General features: G+C 42.8%; 1 protein-coding gene across 11 annotated transcripts in view; it reads left to right on the plus strand.

The window, feature by feature from the left end:
• The window catches only part of PHACTR1 (phosphatase and actin regulator 1), a 246,338-nt gene that overhangs the window by 138,256 nt on the left and 80,112 nt on the right, over positions 1 to 27,970 (plus strand). For all 11 annotated transcript variants that reach the window (XM_083623888.1, XM_083623887.1, XM_083623891.1 and 8 more), the window contains one exon: positions 16,055 to 16,219. In XM_083623888.1, the coding sequence (XP_083480014.1) occupies positions 16,055 to 16,219 (165 nt within the window). The remainder of the gene's footprint in view (positions 1 to 16,054; positions 16,220 to 27,970) is intronic.

The following is a 27,970-nucleotide window of genomic DNA, read 5'->3' on the forward strand; positions in this document are numbered from 1 at the left end:
TGAGCAAGTGTTCACCACAAATAGAGAATCACAAAGTCTCTAGATTGCAATTCAGCCCTGTTCCTGTATATCGGGGATACAGCATGTTTGGTCCTGCAGATGTTGTTGGACTCCAACTCCCAGCAGCCCCAGCAAGCATGAACAGGGGCGAGAGATGATGGGAGTTGGAACTCCAGCTACATCTGAAGAGCCACAGATTCCTTATCCCTGATTTAGGATACTAGAAAGACATAAAGAGTGGTGGTGTTCCTCTTGCATACCACAAATAGGGTGGGGGTTAAACAAGGGCTTATTGTGAATATATAAATGTTTGGCCACACAATGTTCGGCCAAGGCTGATGCAGGCTTCCGTGCTTATTTAAGCAAGCATGTTCTAGCTATCAATCCCCAATAAATAATAACATTTCACTATTAACCAAGCCAGCCCAGAGAAAAAGCTAGTATCCTCATTGATGGCCATAACATTACTTTTAATGGCTGGCTTCAGTGAGCTCAATGTCTAGGCATCCAGCTTTTAGCTCTTCAATAGATTCTCTTTGTGGCAATAAGCAAGTTTGTCCTCTGTGACATATCCCTAAAATGTTGAGCCTAGCGCTCTAAAGCATTGCCGTTCGATGCACCTCTTCACCCTGACCTGTGGAAATTGAAGAATTGATTTTGGTGTCTTCCCTGTAATTTGTTGTATTGGATTATTGTTTGGGGGTGATGAGTGGGGTCTTCGATGTTTATCATTGTTTTAATAGCATTGTGCTTTTTATATACTGCAACCTTTCCTGTGAAATTCTGGTGAAAGGTGTGTAAGAAATATGAGAGATCAGAACAAACTAAGAATAAGAACAATTTTATTTCAGATACTTATGAAAATCATAATCAGTAAAGTACCATTTACATAGGTACCCTTTCTAGAGACCTGTATTAAAAATGGTTACAAAAGAAGAGGGTAAAAAAAAAGGATAACTAGGAGTTATGTATATGGAGGGCACTATTGTAATAGTGTATTTACTCGTCTGTCCTTTAGTTCACTTGTATGTTAAAATATTGTCTTCAAGGGTAATGCTACATGATTTTACGCAGAAATAAAGCCAACATTTGCTGTCAGATGCTACACTTGGCTCAGCAGATTGCACAGTTGTGGGATGCTCATTTGTGAGGAATCAACATGTCAGCTTTGAACTCTCCTCCCTAAACCATAAGTGTTTTTCCATGGAGGGAACTTATAACTTATGAAACATCCAACAGCCTAAACCTATCACACACTTTGCGTTCGTAAGCAACCTAGGAAAATTCAAAATATTTACTATTCTGCTTATATCCTACCTTTCCTCCAAGGAGTTCAATGTGGTACATATAAGGTAAAGGTAAAGGTCCATTAGGTCCAGTCGTGGCCGACTCTGGGGTTGCGGCGCTCATCTCGCTTTATTGGCCGAGGGAGCCGGTGTACAGCTTCCGGGTTATGTTGCCAGCATGACTAAGCCGCTTCTGGCGAACCAGAGCAGCGCACGGAAACACCGTTTACCTTCCCGCCGGAGCGGTGCCTATTTATCTACTTGCACTTTGACATGCTTTTGAACTGCTAGGTGGGCAGGAGCAGGGACCGAGCAAGGGGAGCTCACCGCGTCGCGGGGATTCAAATTGCCGACCTTCTGATTGGCAAGTCCTCGGCTCTGTGGTTTAACCCACAGCGCCACCCACATCCCGTGGTACATATGGTATCCTTTTTATCCTCAGAACAACCCTGTGAGGTAGGCCAGGCTGAGAGACAGTAACTGACCCAGGATCACCTGCTGAGCTTCCTGGCTGAATGGGGATTTGAACCCTGGTCTCCTAGATGCTAGTAGTCCAGCACACTAACTGCTATACCACACTGGTAACATACTGTTTTTAGTATCCAGGTGCAGCTTGAATATTGTCACTGCTGTTGCAAAGGCATTCAGAAGTTTGATCTGGGAACCTTTCTTCCCTAAAGGAAAACAGATTATTGCAATTCCAACCTGGACTTTAGGACTTTAGACTCCTGGGGCAAGGGAAAAAAAAACTTTGCAGTTAAATAAAACACATGCTATTAAATAAAACAAGGTGATTATTTTGCTGCAAAAGTAATTATTGAATCAAATTGCTGTCTTCAAGGCAGCCTATAAACCCAGCAGTTTCTCTCCATGCATCATTTCCCTCCCCTCCCCATTACGAATTTGCATACGGCTCAGGGTTTTTAAAAAAAACATTTCTTGCCTGACCAGCTCTAAAGTGAAGATAACAAGAGGCAGCTGCTAACCGTCTGAAGCCATCTAAGATCACACTTATTCAAAACAGCCCTATTCCCATCTTAAGTGCATCCTTAACAATGGAAGCAAAATTGACAATAGTAACGTGCAAAATGGAAAAGCAGGGCCTCCAGCTTCATAATAGATAGTATTTAGGAGAAAAGAATGAAAACAGAATTAAAAGGATGTGCAGCTCTCATTTCCATGAGGTTTAGTGTGGAGTGGTTTCTTTTTCTTTTGCACACATCCGAGGGCCTAGTTCTCACTGAGGTGGTAACTGTGTCAGGATTGTTCTGCCTCTGACAGGAGGAGGTGTGAATTCAGGAACTCATCTATCCTCCCCCACATTAAAATGATGTGCTAATGTGCATTTATTTATTTAATTTATGAGCCGCTTCCCACAGGGACAGTCGGGAAAGACTTCCACAATAAAAAATCATAGAAATAGATATTTTTTGACTTGTTAAAATCAAGTGATAATCTGCAGTACTGCGCGCACATGCAAAGCACCTTCCTCCTCCACAACACCAAAATAATAATAATAATCACCACAAAAATGGGGGCAGAACAGCAGAATAAGATAGTGATGAGAACTAAAGCATATTGATGCCCAATTGCATGGGAGAACAAAAATGTTGCCTGGTTCTGGGAAGGTGTCGATGCTGGCACCAAGTGTGTTTCCCTGGGGAGAAACCCACATTCTGTAATTTACCACCTTGGTAAGAATTAGACATGCATTTCACATTGATTGGCTTTATAGACAGACAGACAGACAGACAGACAGACAGACAGACAGACAGACAGACAGATGAACATTATATACCACCCTTTGTCCGAAGACCACAGGGTGGCTTACAGTATAAAAGCACAAAATACATAAGGAAAACAATAAATAATAATAATACCCCACAAAACATTTAAAAACCCGTAGATTGTTTAATCAGCCCAAGGGCTGGGAATTGGACAATAGAATGGAGCAATAAATCTTCTCCATTGTCAGCATGTTGATTAAACAAATTTTGGGTATGTTATTACTCTCTTTTGTGTGGCAAATATACCTGTACACTTGAATAAGTTGCCAGAAGTATAAGTGAGGATTTTTCAGCTGATCTTGTAAGGCATTTGCACTGCCAAGTCCCACTAAGATATCCATTTATTGTCAAAGATCCAAAAGGCCTCCTTGAGACCGTGTGAATAGTACTGATGGGCTGAATTTCTTGCTCAAAGACAGTCTGTGCTTGGGACTTTGCAAAGGTGCCCTTCTCTTAGGAGAGGATGAGAAGCCTCTGGTGTATTGGCTGAATGTACGGTTGTGGAAGCCCATGAGTATTTGTAATTTTGATGTTTTCTCCGACCTTAGACCCATCTGGTTAATTGGAGTAAATCTAAGATACGTCTGTTTAAACCAGATGTAACTATAGGGACATTCATGTTCCAGTGTAGAGGGGTACCCAAACTTTTGGCACCCAGTAGCACATCTGGGAATCTAAGAAGCTGCCATGAGCACCACAAAATATCCATTTCACATAAGAAAAACTGGCTATGCTTGCAATGCTCCCCCCACAAAAAGGCAAAACAGCTACCTTTGCAAAAAACAACAACACAAATATAACACAGATTTTAAAACAAGCAACTGCTACTACCAAACAACCCAAAAACATTTTTAGTGAGATACACCGTAATGTAGTTGTTAGAGTGTTTGGTATTCCATGTTGTGGAGGATAATTTTTAGTTTGTTTTAATCCTAGGGCTGAGAGAGTGAGAGGACTAGTTACATTTGCCCTTGTATAAAAAAAAAAGGTTGAGTGATCGGGGAGGGAAATGAAAAGGTCTTGTGCATTGTGATGCAGTGATAATCAATTAAGAGTTACATCATACTTGCGGATTACAAACAGAACGGAGCAATGGGGACTGAGCTGATTATATGCGCGCTGCCGGGATCTTAAAATGGATTCAGCTGGCAAGTTGTGCAAATAAGGAAATAAGCACAATTGCCTCCAACCATGGGATTTTTACTTCTTTTTTTAGGGTATTCATAAACTCCTTTACCAAGATTGAATTTATCTGCCTTGGGCAAGGAAACAATTAACAATATTTGTATAGTATAGTCCAGCCTTGAATAATTCATAGCCCAGTTAACTGCCCCTGGCAGAAATCTGAAGATCCCTAAATCAAACGGCTGCACACAATCTACTCCCCGCCCCAGGCTGTGGCTGATAGGGAAGAATACAATTGCACATCCATTTGGCAAATCATACATTGGAGTATCTGTGGGTCTTCTGACAGCGTTGGAAGTCATTTGGGCGTGAGAGATGTAGAGTTTACATTGTTGTCAAAGGAGTCCTCTTGGGAAATTGGATGTTTCTTCTGCCAAAGGCGTCCTCAGTTGCCACTCCACTTCTTTCCTGTCTTTTCACCTTCATTCGAATCCGGCCAGATCACTTCAGGGAATGGGTAGTTCCCTTTTGTCTCCTTCAAACTGCCTTGTTGCAGCCATTAGCCCATAGGCCCTTTTTTGCAATACAAATGAAGACTGGTCCATTTATTTAATACGTGTATCCTGATGTAGACAGTTTGCTTTCATATGAAGCTGTGAGAGAAACTAGATTGTAAAGCTGTGGTTTGTGAGGAGGGAGGGGAGCAAGAATGTGTTAGGGCAAGGTGCAAAACATGCATTCCGCCTCCCACCCAGCCCCGCTTCTATCTCATAGTTGACCAGTGCAACAACTCTTTATTTTTTCCATCCTCAGGCTTTTTTCAGCATGGGAACTTGCAGTGCCATAGGTTTGTGCCTTTATTTGCATTTACTTATATGTTGGCCTGTTGACCAGCCTTTCTCAGTCTGGTGTCCTCCAAATGATAAGAATGTTGAAGCTCCAGGGGAAGGATTCCAAACTGATAATCATTAAATAAAATAAAATAATCTGGCAACACTACCCCATTTCTACGCTGGCCTGTATGCAGTGCTTTCTTTGTCTAAGGCTAGTTCACAATTGCAACCTGCATGCTAGAAATCCATCAGTCCTCTTACGCTTGGGTCCCTAATTCATCACCAATGTAATACACTTGGAAAACTCAGAGTTAGTCAGTGGAAACAGATTGGTTGTCTTCAGTAAAACCTAATACAAACTGAAAACATTGGCCTACTAGAATCTTTCATGGCTGATTGGCCACATCCAATCTGTTGAGAGGTTTCAGCAATGGGGGAAACCAAACCTGAAATTGCTTTGTTTTGTCTAGAAGAGTATCACCAAAAAGTAAATCTATTTTTAAAAATGTTACGTGTACCTTTATTTTATTTTATCTTAGGTTTACAGTCTGAGATCCACATACACTTGGTGGATCTTCATATTATCTTGGCAAATCCTCTATGAGATATTAAAATACACCCACAGCAATAGCACCCACAACAATGTACTTCGAGTGGCTGGGTTTCTTTTCCCATGTTGGGAGGGTAGCAACTGCAGAAACAAAAATCTCAAAGTCTACAAATGAAATACAAAACATAAATCTATTACCACAAAACCATTATGGAGGTGATCCAAAGGCTATAGTATCTCTCACATATATATCTTACCCAAAACTTACATTATGATTCTAAGAGTATTCTAATCAGTTGTCCACAGTAGATGAAGACATCACTCCAGCCATCCCCTTATCACCACTTCTACACTAAAATCCTGTAGCTGTGCTTCTCCTCGTATCAAACATGTGTTATCAAATCCCTAGGACTTATCTGATTAGATCCTGTAAATATTGATAAAATAAACAACTCTGGAGTTAAAATCTATCTGTACTTTTATAATTTCAACATGAACGAAAATTCAGTACTTCTTAACAAGCTGGGTAGTTATAATAATTGTTGACTTGGAAAGTACACATTGTTTCTAGTGCAAGTTGGCACTGCGTTGTGGTATGGTGTTAGCAATGTGTCTGCTTTCATTTCAGCCAGTTTTCTTAGAGTTCTCTAAGAGGTGCCTGAACCTAACATTTGAAGATCAGACCCATTTTTAAGTAGTTGTTTCTTTTATAAGCCCCCATTGTACTTGTCACCCAAATGATAGCCTGTTTTCCAGAGGAAAATGGAAGAATCTTGACCATGGTGGGGTTGTTTTAAAAGGTAGGTCAAAAAGAGGGCATCCTGTCATGCTTATTGCATACGGATTCAAAGTACAGCAATGATCTTGGGACGATTTCTTTATGTCAGTAGCAGTGGGACGTGAGCCACGCAAGATGCTTTTCATTTTTTATGGACAAAGGAGAAAGGCTACTGTGCCTGAGAAGTAACAGAAGTGCATAGCTCAGGATTACTGAATGGAACAATATTTTCCAGATGTTTGGCATGGCTGTTCAGCTGGGTTCAGCTCTCTCTTTTCATGTAGCCAGGAAGGAGAAGAAAATCTAGCTTTCAAGTTTTGTGGTACAAGAACAGGATATTAAAAGATTCTCGGGAGGAGAAGATGTACATTCCAATAATTTTATTACAGATTGTGTATGCCATGATCATTGCATGTATCTTTTCAAAGTACTCAGAATTCTTTGTTTCCAGGGCTCTTTGGTTGTAACAGGCTTGAAGCATCTTTAAATATATAATTTAAATATGCCGCTTCAGAGGGTCAGCACGAGGATCAAAGTATATTTGAAGGTATTGGAGGGTTCATACTCAGAGTAGGTCCATTGGCATCATTGGATTTCCATCAGTTGTGAGTAACGTATTCTACTTTGAGCATGACTTAGGCAGATACCGCCTGTTGTCTGTCTGAATGAAGATGGTCTAGAGCAGCAGTTCTCAACCTGTGGGTCCCCAGATGTTGTTGGGCTACAACTCCCATCATCCCTGAGCTCTGGCCTTGCTAGCTAGGGGTGATGGGAGTTGTAGTTCAACAACATCTGGGGACCCACAGGTTGAGAAAGGCTGCTCTAGAGTTAGACTGTAGCATTGCTCAGGCCAGTGAGCAAGCCTGACCTAGAAGCATGGATGGGCAAGGGGAGATACAGGGGGAAAAACCACCTGACCCATTCTGACCTCTTGTTGAGGCTTCCTAGTTCAGTTGGAGGGTCTCCCACTAACTTCTCCAGAGAAGTTGTGAACCGCTCCGAGATCTACGGGTATAGGGCGGTATGCAAATTGAATAATAAATAAATAAATAAATATAAGTGTGGTGATGTGTAAGCTGACACTCCACCCTCCCAGTACACACTTGAGACATCATTCAGATTGCAGACTACTGCAGCTTTGACAGGTATTTGTATTTTGATTCCTTGGCATGTCTTGTAATTCAAGCAGACTGCAGCATATCAAGAGCCAAGCATGGTGCATTGCTCAGTGAGGAGATCATGCTTTGCATGCAGAACCTGCCAGGCCCAATCCCCAGGCTTTCCAGTTAAAAGGATCTCAGATAGCAGTGCTAGAGAAAAGGCTTCTGCTCAAGTTCTTGGAGCGTGACTGCCTGTCAGGACAGTACTGAGCTAGATGGACACAATGGTCTGAGTCCGTATAGGGTAGCTCCATATGTGATTTGCCTCTGTCCCGGTCAATGACTCCAGGTAACAAGCATGTGTTAAGAGCTATATAGGCCACTACAGAGAGATGTTTTGCTGCCTGGTGTGCTATTAATCCTTTTGTTAACTAAAGGGTCAGACATTCTCAGATTAAACTATCGCTAAGCAGATCTTGATGATACTATAGTCAATAATTTGCATAGTGATGGAGCCTCCAAGTGCACATTAACAAGATAAGTAGGTTGTAGAAATGCCATTGTGGTCTGTTGTGTCCATAATCCATAGCTAGGAACATTATTCAAGTTATTTATGGGCCATGATGGTATCACTCATCCATGTTATAAGGAGGAATCTCAGCGTATATCACCTGAAGATATAACGATTCTGGAAGAAGCTGTGTTAAGAACAGTTAATACAGTGCATTCTGATACAAAACTAAATGCCTAGCACTCTGGCTAATGTTCAGTTATGAACAAAGATGTCTAATGTTATGTGATTTATTCTTAACTGGGTGAAAGATTAAACAGCGCAAGGATACCTTATGCCAAACTTCCAAAAGAACTGAATATTATTACCTGCTTAAAATATGTTGATGTTGCACAAAAGAAGCAATAGACAGCTCCATATTAAATGGTGTTCTTGTTACAATTACAGAAAGGACAGAAAAGGAATAAGGTTGTGGGGAGGAGGAGAAAATGTTGGTGTATGTTGCTTACCGTATTTTTCCCTCTATAACACGCAGATTTTTTCTCCTAAAAAGGAAGGGGAAATGTCTGTGCGTGTTATTGAGCGAATGTGTGGTCCCTGGAGCCAAATGGCAAAAAAAATCAGGCAAAAATCAAATCGCGCGTCTCGGAGAAGGGAAACCTGAAAAGAGGAAGTGGCTGCTTTCCTGCATTCTGCCTCAGGGTCTTACTGCCCACCCGCCTCTGTTTCCTTGCTGTGTTTGCTCAAACGGAACAAAGAGCAGGGAAAGCCCCTCCCCTCCAGGCAAGCAGAGTGTCGTCTCTGTGCTCCCGTGCTGCTGAAAACATGCAGGAGGGAGAGAGAGAGAGAGAGAGAGAGAGAGAGAGAGAGCTGGCTGGCTTGGGTGGGTAGGTGAGGGAAAACTTTTGCCTTCCTTTCCTCCCTCCCGTTATACCCCTCTCCTGCATTCTTAGCCAGCTGCTTCTCTGCACACCCCTCTCGTGCTCCTTGTCCATTCTGTATTTTTCCTTCCTTCCCCACTTAAAATGTGGTTAAAAAGCATGGATCCACATGGATCCTCAGGATCTTTGCATTGGGTCACCCCAAATTCACCATCAGATCACATAGCATGTCCATGGCTACAGCCTGCCCCCCAAAAATCACACACGCACTGCTGCCTGGGGCTGCAATGGTGCAAAAATGTGGTTAAAAAGCATGGATCCACATGGATCCTCAGGATCTTTGCATTGGGTCACCCCAAATTCACCATCAGATCACATAGCATGTCCATGGCTACAGCCCGCCCCCCCCCCAAATCACGCACCCACTGTTGCCTGGGGCTGCAATGGTGCAAAAACGTGGTTACAAAACATGGATCCTCAGGATCTTTGCATTGGGTCACCCCAAATTCACCATCAGATCACATAGCATGTCCATGGCTACAGCCTGCCCCCCCCAAAATCACACACCCACTGTTGCCTGGGGCTGCAATGGTGCAAAAACGTGATTACAAAGCATGGATCCACAGGGATTCTCAGGATTTTTGCATTGGGTCACCCCAAATTCACCATCAGATCACATGTCTGTGGCCACAGCATGAAGCACAAAAATGATACATCCACTGTTTCATTCAGAATGTTTTTTCCCTTGTTTTCCTCCTCTAAAAACGATGTGCGTGTTATGGTCAGGTGCGTGTTATCGAGCGAAAAATACGGTATTTCCATCTCCTAAAACTGCAGTTATCCAGAAAGTCTGTGATCCTGTGTCATGTAGATTTGCATGTATATGTTTATACTTAAGACTGTGACCTAAAGAATTGGGTTACCTGATGTCTTCATAACCTAAACCCAACGAATAAGTAGCTTGGGACTAAGATTCAGCAAGTAGGTTTTAAAAAAATAATTTGTGGACATACACTTGCAGTATAAATTCCATCCAGCCCCAATTGCTTGCTTCTTTTTAGTAAACAATTGCTGATCTGGAAGGCGATTGTGTGCTACTGTGCTACCGATTGACACAGATCTTATTTCGCTAATGAAGTTTGCATATCCGTTGTTGTAAAAGATTGATATTGAATCTGAAGCCCACTCAAGCATCCCCTCCATCTCTGCAAATGTCACTGACAGTGTCAGTTTGTCGCATGAAATTTTAGAAAGTAGGTCAATTTACTCTACATGGATCTTAGTTTTTCACAAAAAGTCAGAGAGATTGAGCTAGTAAAATTGGGGTGGGGGGTTCTGAGAAGAGCATATACTTATTATCACAGTTACTTTCATCTACCGCATCCAGTGTTATTTGTTGAAAGTGGTCTACAAACAACCTTGTGCCCTTCATCTCTTTTAGTGAGGTGAGAACAGCCTATTGAGTCTCTGCATTATCACAGAGAAGAGTTTCATTAGTCTCACCATTTCAATCCAATTCTAAGAGTGCTAAAAGCTGTGGTTGACCTTTCTCTGAGGGCTATTAGGCACAATCCAATCAAAGTTAGACATTTAAATTGATTTCAGTGGGAGAGTGAAACATATCCTTACCTGTCCCATTGAAATGACTGTTTATGGATTGTGTCTATTATTAATTATTTCAGCAATGTAGACCAATTTGAATGCCACTGAAGCAACACCTACTGTTCTGCTTGGAGCAACAGCCACAGCAGTATGGAGGAAAGACTTCAGTGGCACCCTGGACAGCTCCAATGGCTCTGGCAAGAAATTCTGTAGCAGCAGAGCTCAAATGTTGTTTCTGCAGCTGTCATGGTCAGGCTAAGCCTTAAACAAGAGCCTATATCAGAGAGAGCCCAGATTCCTAAACTGAGGAATCATGTGCAAAAGCTGTACTTACTCCAAAGACACACTTCATGATCCATCTTCTTCCCTCAGCCCCTATCACCTACCCAAAAACCTTTATAGGTTCTTGGCATATTGTGGAGAGGGTCTTCCTTCCTGATGTGGCAGCTCCCTCTGAAGGTTCCTCCTCTAGCCGGAGCTCACTAGTGGCACATAGATAGACTCTTTCTGTCTGATACATCTCAGGTTACCTCCTGTAGGCCCACTGTGGTCTTGAGTTGCAACACCGTAATTCCTTTTACTCTTCCAGTGAGTATAAACTGGCAAGTCTAGGTAAATTTGCAGCCTCGAAAAACACTTTCACATCTTTTTGAACAGAAAGAGTATGAAACAGAAACTGCTGTTAGCAGCTGATGCCATAGCCTACAACTATTTCATAATGGTTAAGAACTGTAATTGATGCTAGAGTAGGGTCAGATGAAGAAGCAAAAAAGATAATGGCAAAGAGCTGATATGCTGAAGCAGCTTTTTTAAAACAGTTTTATGCATAGTGCTATATATTTCATTGAGATTGTGCTCCATATTAAAATATGCACTCATTTATTACCAGCTAGCCATTAATTGGAAAATACTACCTTATGAAATGTACTGAGTAAATTTTAAACTCAGAAAAAGCGTATGTATTAGCAAAATTTGTACCTGGGATTGTTGTAAATTTAAGAAGATGAAGCACTGCTCTTTCTCTTAACACAGTGTGGGGTGTGTTTGTGTGTGTGTGTGTGTGTGTGTGTGTGTGTGTATACTCCATATATATACTCATATACTCCATTTTCCTATAACCACTTCAGGATAAGAACAAATTCCATGTAGGAGACATAAGTAAATGCTTATGCAGGAGTTAATGAGAACAGTGGTATCTCTGGATGTGCTTTTGAACCAGCAGATACATTTTTGGCCTTTGAACCTGGTGACTACCTAGGTGCACATTCCAATTTAACCATTAATTCATTAACTTGACCACATCTTGAGCTTGAAGGTCCCATTAATAGTGTGTGTGTGGTAGCTAGATGAAAAGTGCTGGGGGGCATGAATGTTTTGAATGTCTAATATCAGGAGCAAGCAAGCCAGCAGTAAATCCCATGAAGTAAGTAGAGTTTCTTTATTAGAAAAAATAGGATCTCTTCTTCAGTAGGTCTTGCCGCTATGAAGTCATTGCGGAGACTGAAGGTCCTCTCCTCCCCACAGGGTTCCATCCTCTTCAGGCTTCTTTCCCAAGCAAAAAGACTGTACCTGCTCCTCCTGCTTCATCCCTCTTCTGGTTCTGGGACACCAGGAGGGAGGGGAGCTTGTTACAGCAGGAGGGGGGAGACCCTCATGTCTCTTAACCAACTGGACTTCTCTCTGCCTCCTGGCCTCCCTCCTCTCCTGCTTCAGCTTCCTCCTCTGATTCTGGGCTTCTCTTTGCCACAGACTCTCCCTGCTCACTAAACCCTGTTACCTCTTCAGCTTCTGTCCCCTCCTCCTCCCAGTCTGCTCCCTCTTCTCCCTCTGACCATTCATCTTCATTCCACCACCAATCCCCTGGCTCTGCGCCTTCTTCCTTTGGGGGTTCCCGCAGCTGGTTCCTACCACCTGCATCCAACCAGTCTATGACATCCATGTTGAATTCATTGTGTGAAATGGACGCCACAAGCAGAGTCCAGCTTTTGACACAGCAGTACTACAAACACAGTAAAAAAACATTTTTGTGGTGATGTCCCAAAGCTGAAACCTTGAAACCTACATAACCCGTCCGCCCAAAAACAGTGGCCAACACATATAGGATTTCTCCTGCCTAGAAAGTACATATAGTGTCATGCTTCTGATCCGTAAAGTGAAACTCTCTCCCAGATTTCTCTCAAGAATAGTAGATGTGAATGAGATTTATGAAGCCTATTGCACTTGTGTAGTAACTGTGTTTTGTACTGCAGCCTTAATAAGGTGAACTTTCTGTGACACTTTGCCTCTAGGAAGCCTTTGCTGGATTTCTGTTGATGTGTTCTCAGATCTCTCTCTCAGCTTAAGGAGAGAAGCAGCATTTATCCTTGCATTGAAAACATTGACGATGTTGCCCTTTTCTGGTGTGGATAGTTCAGAGGGGTTTTTATAGAAACCCATCCACTGTAGCAAAACTCCCTATTGCCTCAGCAGGCACCATATAATTAACGTAACCTTCTTAAAAATGGTGTTGGGCGGGGGGAGAAATGCACATAGCAACTGTGATCTGAAGTGTGTTTTTGAAGCTATAATTGCAGCCCATTGAGGAATTGAGCACAAGCAACTGGTAGCAGGTGGTTGTGTGGACATGATGCACTAGCTGCTTTTAAAGTTTGTCAGTGATGGGTTTTATTATAGAAGTCAGGCTGAGTAGCAATTCTCACAGCACTATTCCCAGCTGGTGGAGAAAGATTTTTTTATTATTATTCTCTGCACAGTTTCTGTCCCACTAATGCAGCTCAGCCCAGACATTATCCCACATTTTCCCAATGGTTTATTTTATTCAATGCAACAGTGGGAAAACAACTCATGGACATGGTTTGTTTAATGTATAATAGCCCCATAGTGCTCATTCTTTAAATAAAATTGGGCTTTCTTTAATTACATTTGTCTGTAGAGAGGGCAAAGTGGTTGAATATGTTTCACTTCTGAAAAACAGGACAAGTGAACAGAAGCTTGTGCTGTGAGGTGTCTGGGGTTACTTTCCTTTCCCTCCACAACTGCTTTCCTCAACGCAACCAAGCCATTTTGAGAGGCTGGGTTCAGAAGGCCCAAACGCTTACTTATGACATCGTATCCCACAATGCTCTCTGCCTTTCTCAGCAGCTTTTTCTAGACAAGTCAGGTCTGGTGTATGCTGCTGTGTTTCCACAAAAACAAACAGACAAAAAAAACAAACCTACAGAGCAAGTGGCTCTCTTATCGCTTAACCTTTAAACCACAAAAACATTTGCACCAAATGTTTCCCAATTCCCAAATGATTGAATTGTTCAATTTGTTCCTTCTGGTTTTGCATATCTCTAGTCAAGTGCAGTTAAACACAATTGCAAACTACAGTTTTCTCTGCACTTACCCCTTAGTTATAGCAACCAAACATTGTAATGAAAAGCAGATGTGCCGCACTTTGTTCCAAATAAGAAGAGAAATAAATAGAAATCCGATTGCAGGGCAAGCTGGAGAAACTCCCACTTGCCTGGGAGTAAGCTCCGTTGAATTAAATTGGGCTTACTTCTGAGTAGACATGGTTAGGATTACACTGTTAAGGTAGGAGGAGGCCAGGAGAAAGGATATATGGCTATGGAGGATTTTAGAACCCTTGCAAGTTAGCCTGAAGTATTTGCAAAGCTATTTTAAGTACATGAGCCATATTTCCCTGCAATTTAGGGTGGCTGAGGCTTTATGCTTCATTGTTGGTTCAATTAAACTCAAATTATTTATTTCTGGTACTCCCATTATGGAGGAGGAAAGGGAAGGGATGCAGAGCAATGCAACTAGCTAGAAGTAAAACCTAGAAGTAAAACCACCTATGCTTTAGCTGATTGGGTTTATTTTTCATCCTACTTCTTTCTCTTCACTCCTTCTCCTTCCACCCTCCAAAATGAGAGTGATGCAATTATATAGCTGGTTTTACTTCTGCTAGCACATAGCCTCCGTAGCAATAATAATAATGCTTGATAATTCTATGAATTAGGCAGGATTGTTAGTCCCACAATACCACTGTTTTTCATGGTCAGGAGAACATGAGCATTCAGATAGCAATAAAGACCAATCTTGAAACAAGTCTGAATACTTTGATTTTAAATCCTGCAAGGATGCAGGTACTAAGAGGGTATTCTCTGTGATATCCCCGAAACTTTGAATGCTCTTTCAAACAGAGATCAACCTGGATACAAATTAAGATGTGTGTGTTTTAAAGTAAAAACGAGCAGTTCAGTCCTATGCACATTTACTCTGAATCACATAAGTGTATCTAGGATTCCACCCTAAAGCTGCAAACCTAAGCATACTTTCTTGGGAGTAAGTCCCATGGAACTAAGTTGGACTTGCTTCTGGAGTAATCATGCATAGGTTGTAACTAATCCTAGGACTGTAAGCTCTCATTTTGGCATGGTGGCTTCATTGGGTTAGATTTGTGAGAGGTGCCAACAACAGAAGCTTGCCTGAAAGTTATGTTCTTGAGACTGTCACTGCCTGCTAGTGCCTACTTAGATGTGCCTGCTGAGAAAAAGGGCTGCTCTTCTTGTTCTTTTAAGTAGCTTAGCAGGGAAGAAGGCAAAGCACAGAGCCTCTGGGGAGGGGTTTTCTTCCCCTCCCCCCTAATAAGGTTGCATACACACCACACATTTAAAGTGCACCCACCCCAAGAATCCTGTGAAGTGCAGTTTACTCTCACACAGCTATACTTTTCAGCCTCTTAAACTACAGTTCCCATGATTCAGGGCAGGGGGATGGTGTGCTGAAAGCATTTGGTACTTGAAATATTTGCAGGGGTCTTAAAGGTATGATTCCCCCCTACTATGGGCATAGCCAGGATTTGTGTTAGGGGGGCAGGTAGCCAGAATTTTTGTTGTGGGGGTGGGTACCCACCTGTCATCATCCTCTGTCTGGCTCTGTCTAGCAGATTTGGAATGAAATGTCTCAACAACAGTTGTTTTAAATTACTTTCTTTGGAGCCCAAGTGCTCTGAAAAATCTGTCAAAATCTTTCTACGATTGGTACTTTAAGTTAAGTATTTTTATTAACTTACTTGATTTGGTGGACCGCCCCCCCCCCCGCCTGCACCCATGCCCCCTACCCACCCATTAATTTTGGCCCTGCTTTTCTAGTGCTTCCTTTTTATTTTCCTATTTAAGGCCACAATCCTAAACCCACTTACCTTTGATTAAACCCCATTGAATTCTGTAGAAGAAGAGGACAAGAGTTGGGATAACTCTGTTACTCTTTCAGAGCCTTTGTGGCCCTTTAATCTTGTACCATCCTTTTCCTTTCGCTCCTCCCTGTTTTATTTAAAGACTACTGGTAAAAAGATTGCCTAAAAAAAAAAAATACTTGCCGTGCTGATCTGGAGGAGGAAGTATCTTTCAGATGTGTGGGATCACCTTCCTGGATTATCTGCAAATGCTTGTTGAAAGGTGTTATACAAAGGGCAAGTGTTACTATTAATACCTGCCTTTGTCAGCACAATGTGATCTTGTCTTAAAAACAGAACCTTTCTCTCTGGCAAAGGGGGGAAGGTTGTCCATCTGCTTTACTGACATAGGCTCCTTTCACTGTTTCAAAACGCAGCTGAAGAAGTGGAGAGACTGGCAGCCATGCGCTCGGACTCGCTTGTTCCAGGGACACACACCCCTCCGATTAGGAGACGGAGCAAATTCGCCACTCTAGGAAGAATTTTCAAGCCATGGAAGTGGCGGAAGAAGAAGAGTGAAAAGTTCAAGCACACCTCAGCAGGTAATTTTGGCCCTTCTCTCGGTGGTGGGTGATGCTTTGCTATTAAGAGCAAATGAGGAAATCAGAATCTGTCCGCTAGTAGGATTATTACAAAGCAGCCAAGGACTTGTTGTTGTTGTTGTTTATTAAATTTACCAGCAGGTCTCAGGGTGGTTCACACGATAAAATCACAATATAGAAACACAAAATACATAATCAAAATAAAAACAACCCAATAACTCTCCCCCCCCCCACACACACATTTAAAAAGGGGGGTTGGATGTCAATCAACCAAAGACCTGGTTAAAGTGGAAAGATTTTGCCTGGCGCCTAAAGGTTTACAATGAAGTCGCCAGGCGAACCTCCCTGAGGAGAGCATTCCACAAACAGGGACCCACAGCAGAAAAGGCCTGTTCTCATGTTGCCACCCTCTAGACCTCTTGTGGAGGAGGCACACAAAGAAGGGCCTCAGAAGATAATCTCAGGGTCCGGGTAGATTTATATAGAGAGAGGCGGTCTTTGGGATACTGAAGTCCTGACCTACATTGGCTCCCAGTACGTTTCCGAGCACAATTCAAAGTGTTGGTGCTGACCTTTAAAGCCCTAAACGGCCTCGGTCCAGTATACCTGAAGGAGCGTCTCCACCCCCATCATTCTGCCCGGACGCTGAGGTCCAGCGCCGAGGGCCTTCTGGCGGTTCCCTCACTGCGAGAAGCCAAGTTACAGGGAACCAGGCAGAGGGCCTTCTCGGTAGTGGCGCCCGCCCTGTGGAACGCCCTTCCAGCAGATGTCAAAGCGATAAATAACTACCTGACATTCAGAAGACATCTTAAGGCAGCCCTGTTCAGGGAAGTTTTTAATCTGTGATATTTTAGTGTATTTTTGGTTTTCTATGGAAGCCGCCCAGAGTGGCTGGGGAAACCCAGCCAGATGGGCGGGGTACAAATAATAAATTATTATTATTATTATTATTATTATTATTATTATTATTAATGGCGTCTGCATGCTGTGGTTTTTTTTAATGGAACAGTGGTGCTCATCCTATCCCCAGGTGATGCATGTGCCCACAGCCCAATCCTTCAGTTAGCCACATTATAGGTGGAATGTGCACAGGTGCCTCACAGTCAGTAATTCCCTATAATATATTTATTTGTGTTTTTTAAAAAACAATAATTAAAAGTTTATTGGTGTAAACACATACAGAATAAAATAAAAATTATGGATATGGCAAATAAAAATAAATATACATGTATAAAAAGAAAACACAGAAAACTGTGTTTTACTTGTTAAATTTATTAAATTTCTATACCCCCTTACATCCAATGATCCCAGGGCGGTTTACAATGTCAAAAGCACAAAAATGCACAACATAGTAACAAACAATAACCTCCCCATGGTTTAAAAGGTCATATTTAGGTTGGTAGGTAGGTAGGTATGTAAAAGTCAGGTGGTTTCAGAAGCAAAATGAGGTCACCCCAAAATATAATAGTGGCAGGCTGCTATATATTTGGGTGGCATCCTAGGTACACAGAAATATATGTTTTTGGATGGAACGAAAATGGCAATCCAGGAAGCAACCCCAAACTGCCTGTTGGAAGGCTGTTTGCTTCCAGAATATTGATGGCAGCTGTGGAAAGGTTTGAGCGAAAAGGAAGCCAGGCAGTCAAGTCAACCAGTCAAGGGGGCTTCCAGACACGGATAACTTAGTAGTATGCAATCATTGCTGCTGTGCTTTAAACTAGAATTGCAACTCTGCTTCCAGACTTCTAACACTATGGAGCAAAGTAGCTCCCCTCTTTCCCTAGCCCCGAATATTGGAGGGGTGTAGTTTTCCTTGGGCCCACTTTGTGTGGGTTAGATATCTCCCTCCCCTGCCTGCAGCTTGGGGCAGAGGGAGGCAATGGAAAAAAGGGGTTAAGACAGTTTGTTCACATAGTCCACTAGACGCTGCTTGGAAGCCTCATATGAATACTAGCCTCTGTGTTTGGTCACATGTATGATGTATTTATATCACTGCTCTTTCATTAATATCTGCTGACTGCATAGAACTTGGGGGTTAATTATACTTTTTTGTTTCATGGCATGTAAGATTCCACTGGCTTTGTTACTTTTACCCCTCCACTTTATCTGGATTCAAAATCTATTGTTATCAAAGAGATGCAGCCATGCAAAAAAAGCAAATTAGATCCCCTTCATGTTCTGTATAAGTCATCCTTGTAAGTCTCCCATAAGACTTGTACCACACACTTCAGATAGCCAGTTCATACAGCCGTATTGTAAACACCTGTGGCAGAAAAGCACTCAGAAGAATCTGCATGGTTTTCTTAGAGAATGTAGAAGAAAGGGTAGGATGCTTTTTCAAACTGTGCATGATAACAGATCAGGGCTGAGTTGGTATCTGATATCTCAAAGCTCAATACAGCGAGCCCTTTAATTTCCAAAGTAAATCAAAAGCAACCCCAGGAGGTGCTGTAATGAGAGCTCGCACGTATTTATGGCTAATCCTTTGGTGTACTGATAAATGTATTTTAGAAAAATATAATTCCCATCAGTCTCCTGGGGAAAATACAGTTCCGTTTCCCCCACTTTGAAGAGGCTTAAATTAGAGGGTGGTGATAAATAAACATAGCCTATGGGCTCAAGCAGAAGGTTCAAGTGTATTTGATGCTCAGAGCTGGTGCAATGTATTGCACTTTTGTATCTCATCCATAGTTACCGCGGGAAGACAAAGCCCCAAAAAGCTAAGCTTCGTAGTGTCCAGTATTGTATTGTTCTTACTATGACAACAACTCTGTTTATATTAAGTTCTACCCAAAGGGAAGCTTCCTGAGAGGTATATAAAAAATAATTATAGGTAATTGTAACCTGCTCTGGGAGCCTTTTCTCAGCTGAGGAGCGAGGCAGAATACTTTAAATGAATTCAAGCTAGAATATGCAGACTAGATGATGCCTGATGGGACACCACTGACAGAAATGGTGAAGAAAGATATGCAAAGCTGCTGTGTGATTCTCAGCTGAGCAGGAGGCAAGACCTACATTGGCTCCCAGTATGTTTCCGAGCACAATTCAAAGTGTTGGTGCTGACCTTTAAAGCCCTAAACGGCCTCAGTCCAGTATATCTGAAGGAGCGTCTCCACCCTCATCGTTCTACCCGGGCACTGAGGTTCAGCGCTGAGGGCCTTTTGGCGGTTTCCTCACTGAGAGAAGCCAAGTTGCAGGAATCTCAGCTAACCAAATAGATCCATAAGATTGGGAATGTCATTAAAAAAAGAAAGGTAAAGGACCCCTGACAGTTAAGTCCAGTCGCGAACAACTCTGGGGTTGTGGCGCTCACCTCGCTTTACTGGCCGAGGGAGCCGGCATTTGTCCGCAGACAGTTTTTCTGGGTCATGTGGCCAGTATGACTAAGCTGCTTCTGGCAAAACCAGAACAGCGCACGGAAACGCTGTTTACCTTCCCTGAACAGTACCTTTTTATCTACTTGCACTTTGACATGCTTTCGAACTGCTAGGTTGGCAGGAGCAGGGAGCAACGGGAGCTCATCCCGTCACGGGGATTCGAACCGCCGACCTTCCGATCAGCAAGCCCAAGGCTCAGTGATTTACACCACAGCGCCACCCGCATCCCCAAATGACAAATTGTAAATGATAAATTGTAAATGCAGTCTTGAATAGGAATCGGATCAAAAATATAGGCCTGGAGTTCCATAAATTTAGAGATGCTCTCTATCTGGAAAGCAAATATTTAATATTAGCAGCATTTTACCTGAAGTCAAAGGCAGCCAGCAGCGCAATTCAAATATGTCCTGAGGAAAAGTTTGCAAGGTACACTGAAGTTAAACAGTTTATTATCTAGAACGTCATCTTTTCTAAAAACCATTAAAACTTTAATTAACATGAGGCCCTGGAAGCCCTAGGCAACCCATGTTCAGGCAGATAACACTGTGACAGCCATAATTATTGCAAAAACTTCTAAATGACCAGATTGTATCTCAATAGGGATGGTCTATTTTACTTGATAAGGATTCATAAATGACCAGATCTTATCGGTTTAGTAAAGGGATAGTCTACTTTGCTTGATAGCAATAGCTTATAAGTTGTGTAAAGGAAGCCAGCATGATGCCATCTGTACTCTAGAGAGATTGTCAACGTTATTTTCTGCCACGTTGTGTTGAAATGTCTCATTTTTTTTCAGAGGAAGTGCTGACCTCCCCTTAGCTTTTGGGTAAAGGTAAAGACTGGACCATTAGGTCCAGTCGTGGCCGACTCTGGGGTTGCGGCGCTCATCTCGCTTTATTGGCCGAGGGAGCCGGTGTACAGCTTCCGGGTTATGTTGCCAGCATGACTAAGCCGCTTCTGGCGAACCAGAGCAGCGCACGGAAACGGCGTTTACCTTCCCGCCGGAGCAGTACCTATTTATCTACTTGCACTTTGACGTGCTTTCGAACTGCTAGGTGGGCAGGATCTGGGACCGAGCAACGGGAGCTCACCCCGTCATGGGGATTCGAACCGCCGACCTTCTGATCGGCAAGTCCTAGGCTCTGTGGTTTAACCCACAGCGCCACCCGCGTCCCTTATTTGGATAATGACCAACAAATCCCCCCAACCAGTCTGCACCATGTAGAGATTAGGGGAACAGGAAGGAGACAAAGTGGAAACCACTAGCAGTAAAGTTGTCACCTGGTGCATAATTATTCTCCACCCCTGTTCTAACCATATGGAAGCAAAATAAAAAGTGTGTATTTAGACATGATCTGATGAGCTGCTGTGCTGATTAGCCCATACAAGCAAAGGATAACTTTGAACTGAAGTTGCCTCTAATGACTGGAAGAGAGGGATTTATAAGCTTGTAAATCCCAGTTCACACCTCACCAGCCACTGGGTGATCTTAGGCAAGCTGCTGTCTCACAGCTTTAGCCCCTGCGTTGTGTGTATTATAGGGATAATAATGCTGGATTGCTTTACAGGATTTTGGACTACTGAAATGATATAATTCAAATGCTTTGTGCACTTAGGAAAATCTTTGTATAATATTAGGCAATTTCCATGGTTGATTTCTGTCTAAGGATGAGGGAAGAGTTCATTTGGCCTGCATTTTGCAGAGGACTAAATTGATCTGGTACTCCCAAGCTCATTTGTGGATCAAAATGCATTTTGCAATACATTTTCTGCACACAGTATACATTTTACATAAAAGAGAGGCACTAAGGGTGGTATTAATGGGAAGCGGGTGGCGCTGTGGTCTAAATCACAGAGCCTAGGGCTTGCCGATCAGAAGGTTGGCAGTTCAAATCCCTGCGACGGGGTGAGCTCCCATTGTTCGGTCCCTGCTCCTGCCCACCCAGCAGTTCGAAAGCACATCAAAGTGCAAGTAGATAAATAGGTACCACTCCAGTGGGAAGTCCAAGACCTGACCCCAAAAATATTTATGGATGATCTAGAACCAACAAAACCTTGCTGCAAGAATTCGGGGTGGGATGGGGTGGGAGTGGAGTGGAGTGGTCAGGTATTTTGAGAACAGTTCATTCTTCTTGTTAAGCTCATGCCTCAGAGAAAAGAAGATGCAGGATATGACCCCAGTTTTTTAGACTTGCTGATGGGGACACATGTGCTTTTCACAACACACATAGCAATAAGATGAGAAGAAATAACATGGGAAGTAGTTGCCCAGTGGACCCTGCCTCTGATAGCTTTAGGCCTCAATTGCCTATTTTACACAGCTGATACTTGTAGCAGTTGTCTATTTTTGCACATGAGTTGGCAAATGCAGGCTGCTGATGAAAAGGGATGTTTGTGTTTCTGTGTGACTGAATCTTTTGTGTGCCCCCTTGAAAATCTGCTGTGTAGCATATTTTGAGCCATTAAGAAGCGGGTTTTGCCTTGCTGGATTGAAAAGGCTTTTTAAGAATGTGCTAACCCCCATGCCATCACTTTAATGGCACATTTGCGGGGGGGAGAATCCTTAAATGTGTCCAAGCTTACAGGAAAGGAATGTTTAATGAGGCCATTTGGATTTTATGCTAATTACACTTCCAGCTGCTATAAAGATTATATGCAACAGCCTCAAACTTCAATTCTGTGATGTTCTGCAATGGTGTATTACTGCAAAAAGCGGGAGGGGGGCAGAATGCAGTTAATCTTCAAGGGAGGGATGTATAAGACAGGGTATAAAGCCTAAATAGGTAAAAAAAAATGCAACTGAGTGTTCGTATTTTCTCTCTGTGTGTGTGACTGGTAGGTTGCATCATATGTTAAAAAGAGGGCTTTGCCAACAAATTTACTAATAATGAAATCCCTGGATCTGCAGGTTTACTTTCTTTAAAAATCGATTCTCATATGTAAGATGGGATTGTTATCAGCTGCAGCTGCCAAAATGTGTGGATTTTGTCAAAACAAAGTTTTTAAAGCCTTTTCAGGCATAGCGAGGCAAAACTGGCTTAACGTAAAAGTCCTGCCAATCACAAACCCATAATAGTTGGATGTTTATGAAATGCATGTCTGCAGTCGTTTACATCTTAGGTATTTTTGGTACCTATGTAGTATATGTTGGAGTTTCTGTCAGTCCTTTCTTAATCACTAGCTATAACTAAGCATGTGCATATGTAACTGTACTTGATCTCAACCCTTCACATCCAGGGTGACGTGAAGCTATGTGGATAAGCAGGTGCTTTGCATTCCAAAGATTCAAGGTTCAGTCCCATCATCTCCAGCTAAGGTGGTTCAAACTCTGGAGAGCTACCACCAAATCAGCATAGTAAGCAAACTGGAGCTCACTCATCACTGGTCAGACTTGATGTAAGGCAACTTTCTGTTTTTAATGTCCATGTCAATTTGATCCTCTGTGGATACTCTCACAAACACACATGGAATGAATGGAGCAGGGGAAAAGATATTTTTACCAGCTCCAACTGTTTCATTTATCTGAGAAAAAGTATAGTTAAACTATATAGTGAAACTAAATAAATACTGACTTAAGGAGACATTTATGATCGGTTAGAGCTGTAGAAAATGCAACCAGGAAAACCCTTGTAGTAGCCTTCTTTAAGAACCCCCCTCCAAAAAAATCAGGGCAGTTTTGGAAAGCTCCGTCTGCCATCTTGATTCAAAATGGCACCCAAATGTATCCAAACTTAGACAAAAACCTGCTCCTTGGGAACCATCACACAAAATTTGCTTACAATATCACATAGCTATATAAACAACCTTCCAAAATATTTAGTAGTTTAGAATTATTTTTAATTTTTTATCTTATGCTTGGATTCTCCCCGCCGCCTATTTAAAGACCTAGAAAATGTTAATATCATTAATGATAACAAATGCCCCTCAAACATCCTTCACTGTGAAAACCCATTGCTCTTACTTTGCAAAGCAGTCCTGCATTACTGTGAAGGTTCTGCAAAGTTTCTCTTGTCGCTCAATTCCCATATGATCTGAATACGTACATGGAAAACAAAGAGGTCTTGCCATAAAACAGATGCTTATCAAAATCTGGGACCACATCCAGCAATCATAGGCCAGGCTGATCGAAGTTGGAAATATACTAGTAGCCAGAATTTGTGCAACATCTAGAGGACAGCCATTTTAAAACTTGGGGCTTGTGCACAGTTTCAACAGAGTTTCCCCAGTATCAGGATAAAAAGGTAAAGGTATCCCTGACCATTAGGTCCACTCTGGGGTTGTGGCGCTCATCTCGCTCTATAGGCCGAGAGAGACGGCATTTGTCCGCAGACAGCTTCCGGGTCATGTGGCCAGCATGACTAAGCCGCTTCTGGCGAACCAGAGCAGCACACGGGAACACCATTTACCTTCCCGCCAGAGCAGTACCTATTTACCTACTTGCACTTGGCATGCTTTTGAACTGCTAGGTTGACAGGAGCAGGGACTGAGCAACGGGAGCTCACCCCATCACGAGGATTCAAACTGCCAACCTTCTGATCGGCAAGCCCTAGGCTCTGTGGTTTAACCCACAGCGGCATCCGCATTCCTAGTATCAGGATAGTCATGTGGAATCTGCGTTGGAACCTCCATTTAGTGTTAGGTCTCAAACATTGATTCATTGTTAGTATAATGAATCTGGTTCCAGGCTGTGGAGAGAGATGCAAAACCAGAGCCAGGTTCAAGATCAAAGCAAACATGCAAGACCATCATCTATGTCAATCTAAGAATTAGATTTCAGCTCTATTGGCTTTTAGCTAGACAGCAATGGAAAAAGTTGATCAGCAGTGGGATTGCTTGCTGTTAGTTTTGCCTTGTACCTTTACTATCAAGGAGAAATGTCTATGTGCCTTAGCCTAGTACTGCTGTTCTTGTTTCTGAGTCATGTGCTTTTATTATTCTCATCTGCTTGCAATACAACAGAAATGCATGTATAAATCCCATTGATTTTTATGAGGCATAATGGGCAATTGCATATTGAATTGCTGCTAAGAAAAAAAGAGTTGTGTCCTGTGTTGTTTTGGTGAATTTCTGTTTTGGTGCTACAGCACCATTGAGATGATAATTGATCCTAGAAATACAGAGCAACAAAGTGTAAATATTGCAGTTTCATCATAAATCAAATTTGAGGGTATTTTATTCTTATTTTAATCAGCATTGCCAGCAGTAGAATAAATGAAGCAGCCATCCCTTAGGCACGAGTAGTACAGCACATTGATTGAGCCACACTGTTCCACTGACCTCCTGCTTGTATGACCCACATTTGATTTGTCTGTCTGTTGTCTTGGTAATGGGAGTCTCTTGTACAGTGACTTATATTTCCAGGGTTCTATAGTTCTGGTAGCCATCAATAACTCATGAGCTTGAAAGAACAGCCTTGACCATCCTGAGCTCAAGGGCATCACACACACAAACATACACAAACAAACACAATCTGGTTTGCTGATAATCTCTGGCCATCCAGTTCACATGTTGCATTTGTCTGCATGACACTGGTCTGAGAACAGAATTATTTGCATGCATACACTATTTGCACAATATATTTTTCTGCACTGTCATACAAACAGAGACTAATCTAAGCCCTGCCGGCTTTGTTTTAAGTAGTGAACAGGTGGTATTCTTTTTAAAATTTGTGAAAAGACATTAACATCAGGCTCTTGTGGCATCAGAAAGCCAAAGTCCTTCAAGTGTACACCCATCTTTCATGCAGATGGAAGAAAATATATTGTAATTGTACAGTGAAAATATATTGTACAGTGGAAACTCAGTTCCCGAACGCCTCCATTGTCATACGTTTCAGTTCTCAAACTCTGAAAACCCAGAAGTAAATGCTTCTGTTTTCGAACATTTTTCAGAATCCAAACATGCAAGAAGCTCTTGTAACCAATGGGAAGCCGCGCCTTGGTTTTCGAATGTTTCAGAAGCCGAATGGGCTTCCAAAATGGATTACGTTCGAGAACTGAGGTACCACTGTATATCGTTATTTGCATGGTAGGCTCAAAGCCTGAGCTCCCTTTCTAATTCCTGGATCCAACATGACTTCAATTGCTGGAATAGTGAGGTCAGGCTGGTAATGGCCCACTAAGTATGTGGCAGAAGTGAGCCAGCTGTAAATAACAGAGCGAGCAAAAGTTAACTCCTTGTTAGCAAAACAGGATCTGCACAGGAGTGTGAGGCCTAATGAGCACAGCAACTCAGGTCTTGCCCCCATGAAGCAGCTGACAAGACTAAAGGTCCCTGCCTCTCCACAGCCAGCTATGTCTCCACCCCTCTAGGGTTTTCCCCAAGGAATCAGAGACTGTGCCTGTGTACCTGTCTATGCTTCTCCGGCTTCATGGCTCTCCTGGTTCTGGGACACTAGGAGGGAGGGAAGCTTGTTGCAGCAGGAGGGGGAGACACCCATGCCTCTTCACCAGCTGGTCTCCCTTCTCTCCTGCTTCAGCTTCTGCCTCTGGTTCTGGGCTTCTCTCTGCCACGGACTCTCCCTGCTCACTAAACCCTGTTACCTCTTCAGCTTTTGACACCTCCCAGTTTTCTCCATCTTCTCCCTCTGACCACTCATCATTATCTCACCACCAATGCCCTGGCTCTCAGCCTTCTTCCTTTGGGGCTTCCCCATCCCACCATTCCTTTGCGTCCAACCAGTCCATGACAGTATGAGTCGTTACGGGAACAAGGGAAGTGGCTCTGTGCCAGAGGACAAATGGGTGGGCCTTCCTCCCCCAATTGTGTGCTAGTTAGAAAACAAAAGGCCAACATGGAGAGTTGAGTGATGTGAGCCAGAAGCTAGATAAAAAGCTGCAGGCTGGAAAGACAATCAGAGAGCCAGGTTGTATATATGTGTAAATTAACCATATATCATAAAGACACAACAGTCTCCGCTGTGCCTCATTCCAAAAGGAAACATGTGTCCTGGGTAAGTGCCTGGAACTGCTGGGATCTTGCACCGCTTGGAGATTAGGGTGGCATGCAGCAATATCAAATAATACTCTTCTCTGTTGGCACTGCATTTGTTAGCCTCACTTGCTTGTCTATCTTCTGGTGCCCATGGGCATAAGTCCAATAAACTATTCTGTGTATTCCACTGAGAATATTCTCTGCTGCTGCACTCACAAGATTGTCTGCGTTAAACATTTACTGTGTACCAGTGCTGAATTGAATTTAAATAAATAGCAGTTGACATGAAGCAGCCATACTAAAAGTATGCAGAAGTCCCAAGCCACAGTAACTAGCCCTGTTCATACTTAACGGTAAGTGATAAACCTGGCTTATTGTGAATGAGCAGCATGTTGGCGCATGCTGCTCATATGCACCTCCCCCTCTCCTCTCTGTGTCACACCAGGAGGAAGCAAGAAGCAGCAATGGACAAAACTGTCTTTGCTGGAAATTGTACAACAGAAACAGAGCAGTTGACATGCAGGTCCATTGCTTTTTTTACTGTTGCGTATGTTCAAAGTAGGGACGCGGGTGGCGCTGTGGGTTAAACCACAGAGCCTAGGACTTGCCGATCAGAAGGTCAGTGGTTCGAATCCCCGCAACGGGGTAAGCTCCTGTTGTTCGGTCCCTGCTCCTGCCAACCTAGCAGTTCGAAAGCACATCAAAGTGCAAGTAGATAAATAGGTACCGCTCCGGCGGGAAGGTAAACGGCATTACCGTGTGCTGCTCTGGTTCGCCAGAAGCAGCTCAGTCATGTTGGCCACATGACCCGGAAGCTGTACGCCGGCTCCCTCGGCCAACAAAGCGAGATGAGCGCCGCAACCCCAGAGTCGGTAACGACTGGACCTAATGGTCAGGGGTCCCTTTACCTTTACCTTTATGTTCAAAGTAAACAGGATTTGTGTTCGGTCCAAGCATAAAAAATATACCTTTCAGTAACTTGCTCCATTTTCTTTTGGTAGTTGGTTTCTTTTATAGCAAGAAAACAACCTCTTTCAAAACAACCAACCACAAAAACAAGCAAACCACAAGTGGTTTTTACCAGCACGGAAAGGATCACAGCTGATTTTCTTTGTACAGACACGCACTTTATTTCCTCCTTAAAAGGTCAAATATAACCACCATGTGATTCTAACGACGGTGCACCGTAAGTGCTTTCAAAAGAAATAGTGGGAAACGCAGTGACTTGTTTTCCAGGGTGAATTTGGATATAGCTTTTGGTGTGTGCCATGCAAGTAATTTTAGGTACCCAGGCCTGGTATCTGGGGTGGCCAGTTATTGTGCTCTTGGATGCCGTTCTATCCTCTGGAAGTATTCCAGGGGCTGGAAGGAACTTTTACCATACAAACTAGACCCTCCTCTGTGCCCACCACCCACATGCACACTCAAAAATGATAGCTCA

Source organism: Podarcis filfolensis, assembly GCF_964270895.1.
Source record: "Podarcis filfolensis genome assembly, chromosome: 7".
Taxonomy (NCBI): domain Eukaryota; kingdom Metazoa; phylum Chordata; class Lepidosauria; order Squamata; family Lacertidae; genus Podarcis; species Podarcis filfolensis.